Source organism: Symphalangus syndactylus, chromosome 8 (genome assembly GCF_028878055.3).
Source record: "Symphalangus syndactylus isolate Jambi chromosome 8, NHGRI_mSymSyn1-v2.1_pri, whole genome shotgun sequence".
NCBI classification, from domain to species: domain Eukaryota; kingdom Metazoa; phylum Chordata; class Mammalia; order Primates; family Hylobatidae; genus Symphalangus; species Symphalangus syndactylus.
This window is the reverse complement of record NC_072430.2, coordinates 123434613-123450425: the sequence shown is the minus strand read 5'-3', so window position 1 is coordinate 123450425 and position 15813 is coordinate 123434613. Positions and strand designations below refer to the sequence as shown.

The 15813-nt window shown below is 43.7% G+C and overlaps 1 protein-coding gene across 1 annotated transcript in view; it reads right to left on the bottom strand.

Annotated features, from left to right (window-relative positions):
* Nucleotides 1–207: 207 nt before the first annotated feature.
* CYP27A1 (cytochrome P450 family 27 subfamily A member 1) overlaps nucleotides 208–15813 on the bottom strand; it is a 29391-nt gene continuing 13785 nt past the window's right edge. Inside the window, exons 2-9 of the mRNA XM_055290673.2 lie at nucleotides 5711–5901; nucleotides 3082–3281; nucleotides 2754–2951; nucleotides 2407–2579; nucleotides 1313–1479; nucleotides 1042–1120; nucleotides 743–955; nucleotides 208–592 (exon numbers count right to left, since the gene is read on the bottom strand). Of these exons, the coding sequence (XP_055146648.1) occupies nucleotides 473–592; nucleotides 743–955; nucleotides 1042–1120; nucleotides 1313–1479; nucleotides 2407–2579; nucleotides 2754–2951; nucleotides 3082–3281; nucleotides 5711–5901 (1341 nt within the window). The 3' untranslated portion in view covers nucleotides 208–472. The remainder of the gene's footprint in view (nucleotides 593–742; nucleotides 956–1041; nucleotides 1121–1312; nucleotides 1480–2406; nucleotides 2580–2753; nucleotides 2952–3081; nucleotides 3282–5710; nucleotides 5902–15813) is intronic.

Sequence of the window (15813 nt, the reverse complement as noted above, 5' to 3'; positions counted from 1 at the left end):
ACAGTGCTTGGGAGTCACTGCAGTTCCTGCTTGGTGTGGCCTCAACCAGTGCCTTGTGAAACCAAGGCCTCTCTGTGAGGTCTGGGAAAGCAAAAGGTGTTCTCAGTTTCCAAGGACGGGGGCGGCTGTGCCTCTCACCGTGACTCACTGGAGGAGAGGAATTCCCTTAGATGCTGGGTAGTCAAAAAGAATGACAAAGCTCTCCAATAAGAAATAAAAGTCCCTTTATTTTATATTCTACCAAAGGACAGCAATGCGATAAAGGGGTGGCCTTTTAGCTGAGAGGGAGCTGCTCAAAAATGATAGAAGTTGCAAAAGCTCAGGGTCTGTGGGAAGTGCAGGGAGTTCCTCCCACCTCTCGAGTCTGGCGGCCTCTTTCTCTCCCTCGTCATCTGAGACATGGCGGCAGCCAGGAACCACTGTGCCAGGGCTGGAGCTTCTAGGACAAACCCCAGCAAGGTGGGGACTCAGCTCAGCACTGTCTCTCCAGGAACCGCAGGCCCACTTTCTTATTGGGAACCAGGACAATGCGGGCCACACTCTTCAACTCCCCCGTCTCCGGGGCCAGGACCACCTTGTACTTCTGGATCAGCTGAGGAGAAAGAGCACATGTGGTTGGGCGGATTGTGTTTGCCATCCACTCCCCGCTCTGCACACTCCTAGCCTGCGCCTCCCTTCCTCTCCTCCCAGGACTCCTCCACCCCTCCCTGCCCACACACCCTTCTAGCCTCTCCCAGCTCACCCTTGCCAGGAGTAGCTGCATCTCCAGCTCTGCAATCCTGCGGCCCAAGCAGGCCCGGACCCCATAGCCAAAGGGCACAGAGCCAAATGGGTGCTGGATCCTGGGGGTAGCAGGCTGGCTGCTCCTCAGCCAGCGGTGAGGCTGGAAGCTCTCAGGCTCAGAGAAGGTGGTGGGGTCCCGGGACACCACGTAGTGGCAGAACACAAACTGGGTCTATAAAGGAAGATTGGGCAGCATGAATGCATCTCTTCGGGGGTATAGGGCACTCCTGGGCAATCGGGCTCTCTAGCCCCACTCACGTTCTTGGGGAAGAGGAAGCCATCAACTTCAATTTCCTTTTCGATGATCCGGGAGTTTGTGGGGACCACGGGGTAGAGGCTGCAGGGAAAAGAATGTCTAGGGTCTGCTCTGGATTCATGGGGGTACAAAGTGCCCCACTCCTTCTCCCCTACCTCTCCCATCTCATCTTTGTCACTAGCCCCAGCCCACCTGTCTTCACTTCGGATTTCCTCCTCTGATTCCCTCCCCACACAGAGATCCTGTGCCCCCCAGAACTGCATTCTGTCCTACCGCAGAGTCTCCTTAAGCACAGCTTTGAGCAATGGCATGTGGGCAAAGTCCTTGTGCTGGGGCACTTGCCCGGCTGGCACCACACCCACCACTTCCTCGTGCAAGGCCTCCTGGATCTCAGGGTCCTTTGAGAGGTGGTACAGGGCCCATGTCAGCGTGTTGGATGTCTAGGAGATAGAGTGGGAGATCAGGTGAGGGCGATTTCTAGGAAAGAGGCCAGTAATGGGAGGGTGTATGAGTGGCTGCGTGCAAAATGTGGGAGAAGTGAATTTGCCACAAGCCTAGCAGGAAAAAACATGAAGGTTCATGGCAGTCTCCATGCTAAACATGAATCCACAGTGGGATGAGGGCCCATACGATGGAGAATCACACCTTCAGTGGAGGAGGGGACAGCAACACAGAGAAACCCAACAGGATGAAAGCACTGGAAATAGGAACCATAAAGAAAGAAGGTGCTGGCTGGACACAATGGTTCATGCCTATAATCCCAGCACTTTGAGAGGCCAAGGTGGGCAGATCACTTGAGGTCAGGAGTTCGAGACCAGCCTGACCAACATGCTGAAATCCCTGTCTCTACTAAAATTAAAAAAAAAAAAAATTAGCTGGGCATGGTGGTGCACGCCTGTAATCCCAGCTACTTGGGAGGCTGAGGCAGGAGAATTGCTTGAACCCAGGAGGCGGAGGTTGCAGTCAGCTGAGATCAAGCCACTGCACTCAAGCCTGGGCAACAGAGTGAGACTCCATCTCAAAAAAAAGAAAAAAGAAAGAAAGTGCTTGTGAATGAGCTCTTCCAACTCTCCATTCAAATTGCAGCAAGAGAGTTGGATAGATGGGTGATGAACTTCCCAGCTGTCAGAGAGAGTGAGGAGGCTCCAGGAGGTGATGGAATCCTTCTTACAAAAGGACCATCCCCTGTCCACCCACCTCGGCTAAGCTGAGCAAGCCCTCTATTTTCCTTCTAGTGCTGTATCCATGTTACAGAAAAAGAAGCAGGTCCTCGGAGGGATGAAGGTCGGGATCAGGTGAGGGATAATAGGGAACTGGTTCAGGTTGGGAGCTGGGGGCCCCTGGTCTCACCCTCCCCCTTCACGCACCGTGTCCACTCCAGCCATGAGCAGCTCAGGCAGGCTGCCCATGGCCTCCCGAGGACTGAGCTGTCCACTGGCCAGTAAGAAGTGCAGGTAGCCAGACACCTGGATGCCATCTGGCCCCACTGCCTGCAGTTGGGCCTCCATATCCTCGAGTTTCTCATCAATCAGCTTCTTCCCTGTGAGAGCGACAGAGAAGAGGAAAGGACAAAGCCAAAAGTCATGATCTCCAAGGACCAAGAGCCACTCCAACAACTGGTAGCATGAGGGAAAAGGCCTGGGAGAGACCGCTGACGCACAGACCTGGAGTCACCCCAATTTCTCTTCCATGGGCCCAATCTGGGAGTCCTCACCAAAGGAAAAGATGGCATTCCAACCATCCAGGTATCGCTTCCAGAAAGGCAGCACGGGGCGAGTCCACTTGGGGAGGAAGGTGGCATAGAGTGAGTTCTGGAACATTAACCCAATGGATCTGACGAAGGTCACGGTGTCCTCGGGGATGGATCGCTGCAGGCAGCCAATGCGTTTCTCGAACAGGATGTAGCAAATAGCTGAGTAGTGCACAGAGGCCATCACAGGAGGCAGAACCAGGACATATGGAATCCAGGAGCCCTTGAGGAGAGGGAGCACAACCTCCCCCTGACCCATTACCTTCCCCAGCCCCTCTCCCAGCAAGGGTACCTTCCAAGGCAAAGTAGTAGAAGAGTTGAGCCATGTCCGACACCTGGTTCCCCGAAGCGCTCTCCACCCGCAGCTGGTCCAGTCGAGTCATAAAGTCATCAATCACCTCATTGAAAGCATCTGTATAGAGCGCTGCCTCCGCTGGCTTCAGCAACCGCTGGTTCAGAGCCTGGCGCAGCTGGTACCAGTGGTGTCCTTCCCTGCAGGGACGCAGAGGAACAGCACAAACATAAGCCTCTATGGGGGTTCAATTAAGGGAGATCTTCTCACCCTGAAGTCCACACCCCCCCACCTAGAGTCAAGAGAAATCCCACACTCCTAGAATTTAGAATTATAGAATCACCAAAATCTCAAGTGACAGAATCTTAGAATCCCCAAACCAGAATCTCACTACAGCAGAGTAGAAGTGGGTATGGTGGGCATCTAGAACCAGACTGTCCAGGACCAAATCACAGGTCTGACCACTCCTGGCAGAGAGACCCTAGGTAGATAACTCCTGTGTGCTTCAGTTTCCCTTTCTATAAAATGGGGATAGTAACAGTGCCTATCTGAGTAGGCTTGTTCACATCATTCAAGTGCTTAGCTCAGTGCCTGGTACATGGTGAATGCTTAGCGAATATTGACTGATTATCTTAGAATTATACAGCTCTGGAATCTTCCATATGTCAAATAAGGGGGAGCTGCGGAGGCTAAGGAATAAAGGAGGACCAAGTTAGGGTTCCCAGAATGCTCAGGCTCTGAGCCTTCATGCTCTGCTTGGCTCAGTGGGTCAGAGGGACAGGGAGGCCCACGAGGCTGATGCTGTAGGCTCTTGCCTCAGTCATGCGGTAGATGGTCAGGCTCCCTCCCTGGTTAGGCAAGGGTGCTCACGTGGATGGAAACATACTTCCCATAAGCAAGCTTAATGCCCAGGGACTGCCCCCACTCCCAGCTGTTCCTGAAACCTATTTCCTTTCCTAAGCAAGCTGGGTATGAGTCCATTTTTTTAAAGGCTAGCTATAGAGCAATAAGTACAATATGGTCCAATTTTAAGAAGAGACAAAATCCTACCTATCCACATGTATATTCGCATGCTCCTGGACAAAGAGGGGAGAATACACAACAAACTGTCAGTACTGGTTCCTAAGGAGGATGCAATAGGAGTGGAAGGGCGAGAGACTTCATATTTCATTATTGGAATTTCCATGGCGAGTATTACTTTTGAATTTTTAAAACCAATAAAGTTTTTTTTTGTTTTGTTTTGTTTTGTTTGAGACAGTCTTGCTCTGTCACCCACTCAGCTCACTGCAACCTCCACCTCCCAGGTTCAAGCGATTCTCCTGCCTCAGCCTCCTGAGTAGCTGGGACTACAGGTGCATGCCACCACACCCAGCTAATTTTTTGTATTTTTTTTTTAGTAGAGACGGGGTTTCACCATGTTAGCCAGGATGGTCTTGATCTCCTGATCTCATGATCCGCCCACCTTGGCCTCCCAAAGTGCTGGGATTACAGGCGTGAGCCACGGCGCCCAGTCAAGTCTTTTTTTAATATATATTTTTTACTTTAAAAATTATTATTTATTTAATGACCTTCAACACCCCACCCCAGGAGCTGCCTTTATTATATTAGGTGAAAATTGCAAGAGGATAAACTAAAAGTGTTGCTGAAAAAGAAATGAAAACCAGAATAGACCCATTTGTTGGGACTTCAAGTTGTTCCAAAAGTAAGACTCTCTCAACAGTAGGAATCGGATATACAGAACTTAAATGTGGTTGTTAAAATATCACTTGGAGGAAACAATGCTTCATAAAATGATATTTTAAAAATATATATGTTAAAACAAAAATTTTAGAACCTCAAACTTATCATGAGTTAGCAGAATAGCTTTTTTTCCCCAATCATCTGACTCAAAGATTCACAAAAGAGCTTTTAAATGCATGCATATGGTATCATCTATTCAGGAAATTGGCTTTAGAGAAAAAAATGTAAATAGATTACAAAGGGCTCTACATAACGTTTAGCTCTGATTCTAAATCTGAGCTGTCATGTCATAGGTGGCCTGGCCCAGTGAAAACCTGCAACCTAAATCTTGCCCTCAGTGGCAGATGTCAAGTTAAAACGTTTTTTTTTTTCTTTTTTGAAATGGAGTCTCACTCTGTTGCCCATGCTGGAGTGCAGTGGCATGATCTCGGCTCACTGCAACCTCCACCTCCTGGGTTCAAACGATCCTCCTGCCTCAGCCTCCCAAGTAGCTGGGATTACAGGTACCCACCACCACACCCGGCTAATTTTTGTGTTTTTAGTAGAGACAGGGTTTCACTGTGTTGGCCAAGCTGATCTCGAACCCCTGAACTCAAGTGATCCGCCCATCTCAGCCTCCCAAAGTGCTGGGATTACAGGTGTGGTTTTTGCCATAATTTTAAATGGTGAAAACCACAATGACTTTTGCACCAACCTAATATTTATTAGTGGAGAGCCAATGAATGGTCCCTGGGCTTCAGCACCTCCCAACAACTGCTCTCGAGACTGTCAGGCTTAGAGGATGCAGGGGGTCCTATTCTGCCGGTTATCCACCTGCCTGCCCTGTGCCCACTGTCTTTCGCCCTGGCCCTCTGGGGCCCAGTTGCAGTCCCTTCAGGCCCCAGCTCACGTGGTGAACGGCCCATAGGTCAGGTCGTGCTGGTCCCGGTGCTCCTTCCATAGCTCCATGTCGTTCCGTACTGGGTACTTGCCCTCTTGCCGCATCACTTGCTCCAAGAGCGGAGCACTGGCCAGGTTCACGTGCATCTGAGGCCCTAAGTAGGACATCCACATTGGACCGTACTTGGCCTTGTAAAGCACCTGTGGGGTTCAATCAAAACTGAATAACTGGGCCAAGCTGGGCAGGTGCTTCCAGGACAGGAGATGGGGTGAGGAAGGGTCTGATGGCTACATAAGAGCAAATGGGCTGGGCAAAAAAAAAAAAAAAGTACGTTGTGTATGAGGTAGGCACCAAGACGGCCTGTTGTTCCAGAAGAAGAGCAATAAAAAAAAAAAAAATGGGCACACAAGGAGCTAGAATATTAGAGCAATGCGTGTCTGGTGGAACTGGGGGCATTGAGGTCCTTGGAGGAGTGAAGGTTTGGAAAAATGGGATATATGGCAAACCGAGGTATGTCGAGGTGTATGTTGGGGGCCAGCATTTTAGGGAAACTGAGCCCTTTAGTGAGGTAAGATAGAAAGCCTATCGCTCTTTTTTTGTATTTAAATCTACTGCAGCTTGCTGTCAATGAAATGATGAGTGCCTTATGTAATCAACAAGAAAAAAGAAGACTGATGAGAAAACAGGAAAAACAATAAGCTGGATGAGAAAGTCAGGGTCCAAATATAAGTAAGTAAGCCATGCGGTATGATATTTATTGATTTATTTATTTCCCATGAGTTTCCTGAGCTTCCATATGATTTTGTCTTTGAAATCTAAGAACATGACAAAAAAAAAGAAATAAAAAAAGTACTGGCCATGTTATGTAATATAATTCTCAAATATTTCATCTTAGAATTTCTAAAGCACTTGACAATTGATATCCACAGCCTCTATGAAATTGACGTTGCTATGATATTCTTATAGTTGCTGCAAATGAGAGGGAAAAGAAACACGTTTTGGGGGGTAAAAATTTAAAATAACCCACAAATCCTAAGACTAAATTTCCTGGGTAAGTTACACCTACAAACTGAAAGAAAATGAAACATAGTGGTTTCCTGGGCACTTCATCTTTCCCAATCTGTTACTGAAGAGATTTTAAGAGGATCAGAATCGGCTCCAATATAGAAATTAGGCCAAAGAGCTTCTATAAAAGAGACATTACCAATTGTGGGATGAAATCTATCATTCAAATTACAGAAGGAAACCTCACCCAATCCATAGTCCAGAAAAGCTCCAACTTTACTGGGTCTTAGTACTGGTGTTAAAAACTGGATTCTCCTAGGACCAATCCAACATAATTGCCTCCAATATATCACCCATTTACCCAGACATCACCCTGAACCAATGGCTGATTCTGCCAATTCCTGGAAGGACAGTCTTGACAAACCCCCAAAATCCATTTAGACCTGTTTCCCATTTCTACCTCCCAGGAACACCTGCCAGTGTGTTCTAATTTTGAACAGTTGATCGTCTGCAAACTGCGGTGAATACGCCTGTTTTCCTGGAAGGAAAATATACTGCTGGTAGGACTCCAAAATAACACATCCCTATTTAGAGGATGATTTGTTAATATTTACAAAAGTACAAGCAAATTTATAAACAAAGCATGAGACATCCACATAATGAAATACTATGTCACCTTAAAAAGGAATGAAGAAATTCCTTGTGTACTAATACAGAAAGATATTCAAGATAGATCATTATGTGAAAAAGTGTATCTTTTGCCTAAGAAAGGGGTTCTAAAATAAGAATATATAGTATTTGCATTTGCTTTTATAGAAAAATACTGGATGGATACATAAGAAAGTGATTACTTTCTTATGATTAAGTGATGTTAAAGTGATAACTGGACCAGGCATGGTGACTCACCCCTATAATCCCAGCACTTTGGGAGGCCAAGTCAGGAGGATCACTTGAGCTAAGGAGTTTGAGATCAGCCTTGGCAACATGGCAAAACCCTGTCTCTACAAAAAAAAAAAAAAAAAAAAAAATTCGCTGGGCATAGCAGTGTGCGCCTGTGATCCCAGCTACTCGGAGGCTGAGGTGGGAGAATTGCTTGAAGTCAAAGCTGCATTGAGCCATGACTGTACCCACTGAACTCCAGCCTAGGTGACAGAGTGAGACTCTGTCTCTAAATAAATAAATATAAAGTGATTACTATGGGAGGGTCAGGGGAGCAGCAGAGGGGGTCAGACTGCTTAATGTGTATCATGTTCTATTGTTTGAGTTTTGAACTATGTTAATGTATTACCTATTCAAACTTTTAAAATCTAAAGGTACAAAAAGAAATGTTTTCTGAAACAGTAAGTCATCTGACATTGACCAGATAGTTCTAGAAGGCAGAGAAACCTTGCTGAGCCTCTGAATTCATGTAAATACTCTTTAGATTTATAAGTGCCCCAGCCATATCGTTTTCCTATGAGTGAGTTTTGTTTTTTTTCTTAAAGGTTGCTTTTTAAAAAATACTTTACATATACATCTATTTTCCTCTATTAAATTCCCTAGGAGGGCCGGGTGCAGTGGCTCATGCCTGTAATCCCAGCACTTCGGGAGGCTGAGGCAGGCAAATCACAAGGTCAAGAGACCAACCTGGCCAACATGGTGAAACGCCGTCTCTACTAAAAATACAAAAAATTAGCTAGGCATGTTGGCAGGCACCTGTAATCCCAGCTACTTGGGAGGCTGAGGCAGGAGAATCGCTTGAACACGGGAGGTGGAGGTTGCAGTGAGCCAAGATCATGCCACTGCACTCCAGCCTGCGTGACAATTTGAGACTCCATCTCAAAAGAAAAAAAAAAAAAAAATTCCCTAGGAGACCTGTCCTAAAAGTAGGCTTAATTTGTTTCCAGTTTAAGATATTAACAATAATAATTGCACGTGTTTCCATAGAGCTGACCATAAACCAGACACTGTTCCAAGCATTTTACTTATATTAGCTCATTCAATCCTCACTACAGCTGTTTGGGGTAGGTTTAATATTACCACAATTTTGCCGATGAGGAAACTGAGGCCCAAAGAAGTTGCTGAAGGTCACTTTATCAGTAAGTAGCAGAGTCAGGATTCAAACTCCAAACACCTGGCTGGAGGCCATGCTCTGAACCACTTGCTCCACGGATCCCTGAGAAAACAACTATGTCCTTCTAACTGGAAACAAACGTAGACCTTTGAAAGCGTGTACTATTTTAAAATCACAATACTATGCAATAACAACCCAGGATTCCTCAACTGTGGCACTGTTAATACTCGGAGTGGATAATTCTATGTTGTAGCCGACAGTCATGTGCGTTGCCGGGTGCCTAGCAGCATTCCTGGCCTCTCCCCACAAGTACCACACCCCCTCTGAGTTGTGGCTACCACAGATGTCTCTAGACATTTCCAAAATGTCCCCTGGGGGATGAAATCACCATAGATTGAGAACTACTGCAGTAAGTCCAGCCTCTTAATATGTCTCTTAATTCTTTAATTTTAGAAGACCTGTTTAAAACAAATATATACCATTTTGAAGAAATATGTATCTAAAGTTTGGTTTCTTATCCTTCTGTTAAGTTGAAGTAAACTTACATATAACATTTTAATAAAAATCTGAACAGCAGTTATCTCAATGGTGGTAAACAGTGCTTTACAACTTACTTTCTTCTCTATACTGTGATTTATTTTTCAAAATTTTTTGCCACGTTCTTGAAATCAGGGGAAAAAAGTTATATTTTAAAAGTAGATAAATAATACCAGCTTCTTTCCTGGAATCCAAAGCCTCTGAGCCTACTTCCTGGCTGTCAGTATGGAGGTTTCTGGGACATTTCTCCTTTTAGCTAAGCCATGCGTTCTTCCTTCATGCTCCTCAGTTAGTTTAGTTAGTGGAACTTAACAAGGATCTACTTATGTAAGAAGTTATTTTAGAAAGACAGCAGGATACTTGCTGAGAGATGTATGCTGTGTCTGTGATCCTGCCATTAGATCGTAACCTGAGCCAGTTGGAAAGTCCCAGCATTCTCAGATGGGTCCTGTCTAAGAGCCACTTTGCAGAACAAAGATCATCTTTCAGGATGAATGGGAGGGTTAGCCCCCACCTGACGAAACTCCAAAGCGGGAGAATGTTGAATCCATTCAACATTCATTTATGAATCTCGTGTCCTGTTCCTCCTATACTGTTCAAGGGGCTAGGAATACAGCAGTAAGCACAGCATAAAAGACCATTCTTAAAGAGTTTTTATCCTAGTGCATGGGCCAGACAGTTGAGAATTTGATTACATATGTTCCTAAACGGTTTTCTAATTATTTTGTGGATGTCTTGTCTCTTCAACTAAATTGAAAATCCTCAAGGGTGGAAACCATGTCATACTTCTTTATGACATCCCAAATTGTTGGGCACACTGCTAAGCACATTAATAAGACACTCAGTACATACTTAACAGTTGTCAATGAATCCAGCACAGAGAAACATGTTGCAGACAATGCAAAGAACATGAGAGAGACAAAGACAGATATAGAAAGGGGGTGGGGAAGAGGGTACGTAGGAAACTGGTTAACAGTAGCTCCTCTGGAGTTTTAAGAACCTGGAAGAACAATCTGAAAGGAAATTAAGAAAATAATTCCATTTACAATAACCTCTGTTGTGGACTGAATGTCTGCACTCCCCTCAAATTCTTATGTTGAAACCCTAAACCCCGTGTTGCTGTATTTGTTGTTGGGGCCTTTAAGGAAGTAATTAAGGTTAAATGGGGTCATAAGGGTGGGGCCCTGATCTGATAGAATTAGTGTCTTCATAATAGGAGACATCAGAGAGCTTGCCCTCTAGGGCACAGGGAGAAGGCAGCCAACTACAAGCCAGGAAGACAGCCCTCATCAGAAACCAACCACTGGCACCCTGATCTCTGACTTCTAGCCTACAGAACTGTGAGAAAATAAATTTATTGTTTAAGCCATCCAGTCTGTGGTATTTTGTTATGGCAGCCCAAACAGACTAATAGATAGTATCCAAAAGATAAAATACCTAGGAATACATTTAACCAAGGAGGTGAAACATTTGAACACTGAAAACTACTAGACACTGCTGAAGGAAATTAAAGACCTAAATAAGTGGAAAGTCATCCATGTTCCTGGATTAGGAGACTTAATATTGTTAAAATGGCAGTACTCCCCAAGGCAAACTACAAATTCAATGCGTTACCTATCAAAATTCCATAGCCTTTTTGCAGAAACGGAAAACCTGATCCTAAAATTAATATGGAACTGCAAGGGGCCCTAAATAGCCAAAACAATATTAAAAAAGAAAACAATGTTGGAACATTCCCATTTTCTGATTTCAAAACTTACTACAAAGCTACAGTAATCAAAACAGTATGTTACTGGCATAAGTGTAGACATATAGACCAATGGAATACAACTGAGAATTCAGAAATACACTGGAACATCTACAGTCAACTGATTTTTGACAAGGGTGCACAGACCATTCAATGGAGAAAGAAAGTCTCTTTAACAAATGGTACTGGGACCACCGGATAACTAAATGCAAAAGAACGAAGCTGGACCCCTACCTCACTCCATATACAAAAATTAATTCAAAATGGATCAACAATCTAAAGAGAAGAACTAAAACTATAAAACTCTTTGAATAAAATATAAGGGTAAGTCTTCATGACCCTGGATATGTCAATGAATTCTTAGATTTGATAACAAAGGCATGAGCAATTTTTTTAAAATAGATAAATAGTTCTTCATAAAAATTAAAAACTTTTGGCCAGGCATGGTGGCTCACACCTGTAATCCCAGCACTTTGGGAGGCCGAGGTGGGCAGATTAACTGAAGTCAGGAATTCAAGACTAGCCTGGCCAAAATGGTGAAACCCCATCTCTACTAAGAATACAAAAATCAGGCAGGTGTGGTGGCACATGCTTGTAGTCCCAGCTACTCAGGAGGCTGAGGCAGGAGAATCACTTGAACCCAGGAGGTGGAGGCTGCAGTGAGCTGAGATGGCACCACTACACTCCAGCCTGAGCGACAGAGTAAAACTCCCATCTAAAAAAAAAAAAATGGCGGGGCACGGTGGTTCACACCTGTAATCCCAGCACTTTGGGAGGCTGAAGTGGACTGATCACAACATCAAGAGATCAAGAGCATCCTGGCCAACATGGTGAAATCCTTTCTCTACTAAAAATACAAAAATTAGCTGGGTGTGGTGGCGTGTGCCTGTAGTCCCAACTACCTGGGAGGCTGAAGCAGGAGAATCACTTGAACCTGGAAGGCAGAGGTTGCAGTGCCAAGATTGCACTACTGCACTCCAGCCTGGCAATAGAACGAGACTCGGTCTCAAAAAAAAAAATTTAAAACTTTTGTGCATCGAAGGACATTATCAAGAATGTGAAAAGACAACTTATAGAACGAGAGAAAATATTTGTAAATCATATATCTGATAAGGGTTTAATATCCAGAGTATACAAAGAACTGTTACAACCCAACAACAAAAAGACACATTCAGTTTAAAAATAAGCAAAGAATGGCTGGGCGTGGTGGCTCACGCCCATTATACCAGCACTTTGGGAGGCCAAGGCAGGGCAGATCACTTGAGTCCAGGAGTTTGAGACCAGCAATTCAAGACCAGCCTGGCCAATATGGCAAAACCCTGTCTCTACTAAAAATACAAAAATTAGCCAGGAGTGATGGTGCACACTTGTAGTCCCAGTTACTTGGGAGGCTGAGGCATGAGAATCACTTTAACCCAAGAGGCAGAGGTTGCAGTGAGCCGAGATCACAACACTGCACTCCAGCCTGAGTGACAGAATGAGACTATGCCTCAAAATAAATAAATAAATAAATAAATAAATAAATAAATAAATAAATAAAATAAGCAAAGAACTTGAATAGACATTTCTCCGACGAAGATATGCAAATGGCCTATAATCACATGAAAAGATGTTCAACATCATTTGTCATTAAGGAAATGCAAACCAAAGCCACTGTTAACCACTAGAATGGCTTAAAAACAGAGAAAAAAAGAAAATAACAGTATCAGTTCCTAGATCCTAGATGAGGGAGCAGAGGCTGGTTTATTCTTATTTATTTGCCCTCTGAAGAAAACATCGGCTGTCTCTCTTTTCTACAGGAAACGGAGTACTATTTTTCTCCCAGCAACAAACTGGTAGTAAGCAACCTTCTGGAAGAGTAAACAGAAATGTGAGTGCTTCCTCACCTTTGACAAGCTGCTAGAACAACGTTCCAAAAAGCAGCAGAAACTCATGCATCCTGAGAATCAAAGCTCTTTGAATGAGCAAGAAATAGTAAAGACCTTATAGGAAGTAAATAATTAATTAGCAGATGGAAAAAGCATGGGGTAACAACGCAAGTAGTTCTGTTTCTTCACATCTTAACCTAGTCTTTTTTTTTTTAATTTTCTTTTTAATTCTCAGCAAGGCAAGTTACTTCTATAGAAGGGTGCACCCTTACAGATGGAGCAATGGTGAGCGCACACTTGGACAAGGGAGGGGAAGGGGTTCTTCCTTCCCCTCCTGACAAACGTGGCCCCTGCTGCTGTGTCATTCCCCTATTGGCTAGGGCTAGGCCGCACAGGCTAAACTAATTCCGATTGTTCTTAGCCTAGTCTTAAATAAGAGGAAACAAATAAGTGAACAAATGTCATTAAAGCAACTAGTTGATTATTTGGGGAGAAAGTATAGTTAGAACCCACATCCGTGGTCATTGCTGGCCTAAAAAGTGCCTTAAATAGGAATTAGAAAAAAAGAAAAAAAGCCTGCTCGGGTCAGATGCAGCTGCAGCCCCAACCACAGCCCAGGGCCTGGCAAGCCAAATGCAGGCTCCATTCCTGCTCCTCATGTGACCCCTTGGTCAGGCACCTGCCTTGTGGACCTCACACCATACACAGCAACTAATCCCAGGTGGGATAAAGATTTTAAAAGAAACTACGAAAAGATAAGAAGAAAATATGTATGAATACACAATTCAAAAACTTGTTAGAAAAATAGACGTAAAAACAGAAATAGGGAATTTACAAAAAAAGAAATATAAATAGTAAATCTATGCAGAAAATAGGTTCAATCTTACAAATAAGAACATGCAGAATATATATCATGAAGATATACCATTTTCAACTATGATATTTGCAGAGACTGTTTTTGCAAATATCATAGTTGAAAATGGTATGTCTTTGTGACATGTATTCTGCATGTACTTACTTGCAAAAAATAATTGTTTGAGATGGAGTCTCACTCTGTTGCTCAGGCTGGAGTGCAGTGGCACCATCTCAGCTCACTGCAACCTCCATTTCCAGGGTTCAAGCAATTCTCCTGCCTCAGCCTCCTGAGTAGCTGGGATTACAGGCATGCACCACCATATGACTGGCTAATTTTTTTGTATTTTAATAGAGACAGGGTTTCACCAGGCTGGTCTCGAACTCCTGACCTCACATGATCCCCTCACCTCGGCCTCCCAAAGTGCTGAGATTACAAGCAACGTGAGCCACCACGTGTGGCCCTGTTTTTGTTTTTTGGAATGCCCTTCATCATGCAAAACTATTCCCTTTGTAACTTTTCTGGAAGACAATTTGGCAGGTGCTACATATCAAAGATCTGAACAAAATCCTTTATCACAATGGTTCCATTTTAGGAGTTTTATTCTAAGAAAATAATTGAGAATGTACAGAAACATTTAGTGCTAGATACATTAATGTTAATCAAAGCTTTATACATAAAAAAATCTAAATGTATACGAACAGAGTTCAGTAAATTCTGATGTAGCCATCCAATGAAATGCTTTTCAGCCATTAAAAATTGTTATATAAGTGTGTTTATTGAAAAATATATTCATATTTATTTTTCTGTAAAATGGCAAGTTACAAAAGAGAGCATACAGTATGCTTTTATTTTAAGAACATATATATGTAGATGACATATGGGGAAAACAGACAATGCCTGTCTGCTTATAACAACATCATGGGTGTATTTATGTAGTCATTTCACAAATGCTTATTAAGAACCTATGGGTATAAGGCATTGTGCTATGTGATGGGTGTTGGGAATATGGAAGATTTAAATTTTCTTCTTTTTGTTTCTTTATATTTTCTCATTTCTCTAAAATATGCATATACTACTTCTGCAAGTTATTTCAATTCTAAATGGCATTTTCTATTAAATGTGGTATGTAGCCACAAAATTAGCATGTAATTGTAACTCATATTTATGTGATTTTTTTAAAGGTAATTTTTATAGGAAAAGAAAGTGCTTGTCTCATGGTCATGTGTTTTTATTTATTTATTTATTTTTATTTTTTGTGAGCCACCACACAAAATAACACTGGCTGACTTGGAGTGTCTTATCTTTATTTCTTCTACCAAGCTGCGTGACTTTGCCATAGCACCCTTAAGACCTTCCATATAAACAAAGGCTTGGACTCAGCCTTCCCTGAGCCTTGAAGACTGATTGCCCTGTGATCCTCCTGGAACACTGAAGAATGGGAGGCCCCTCCCACTCCTCATCGGCCTCCCCATCTTCCTCAGAGGTGTCCCAAGACAGCTTCTCATCACCTCTCAGGTTCTGAGATACGGACTTTCTGCCTTGTCCTCTCTCAGAAAAGAGTTGCAGAATATAAAACCCCTTGGCTGCGGTCTAGCAGGAGTTTCAGCAATGGGGGTACCCCACAACTTGCATTGCAGTCACCTGTCTGCTTGTGTTTTGGAAAGATCTTACCCCCCTCAAGATGAACAGGACTAGGGCAGAAACCCAAGTCCCTCCTTCTCTGAGGAGGACCAGAGGCTTTATGCACTGGTCAAGGTGTGCTGGGGACGTGATGGCAATCACAGTTGTCCAACCTGTTCAGCCTTTTCCGACACTGGGCACAAGTCATTGGGGCACCAAGAAATACCCATGGGTATTGTCAAAAAATTAATTTAACTGGATTTGGAAGAAACTCTCAGATTGGACAGTGGACTCATGTAATTTTGTGGATATATTAATAAGGATTCTCCAGAAAAAAAAAAAAGAAAGAAACAATAGGATGTATGTATATAGGGAGAGATTTATTTTACAGAATTGGCTCACATGATCATGGAGGTTGGTGTTAGG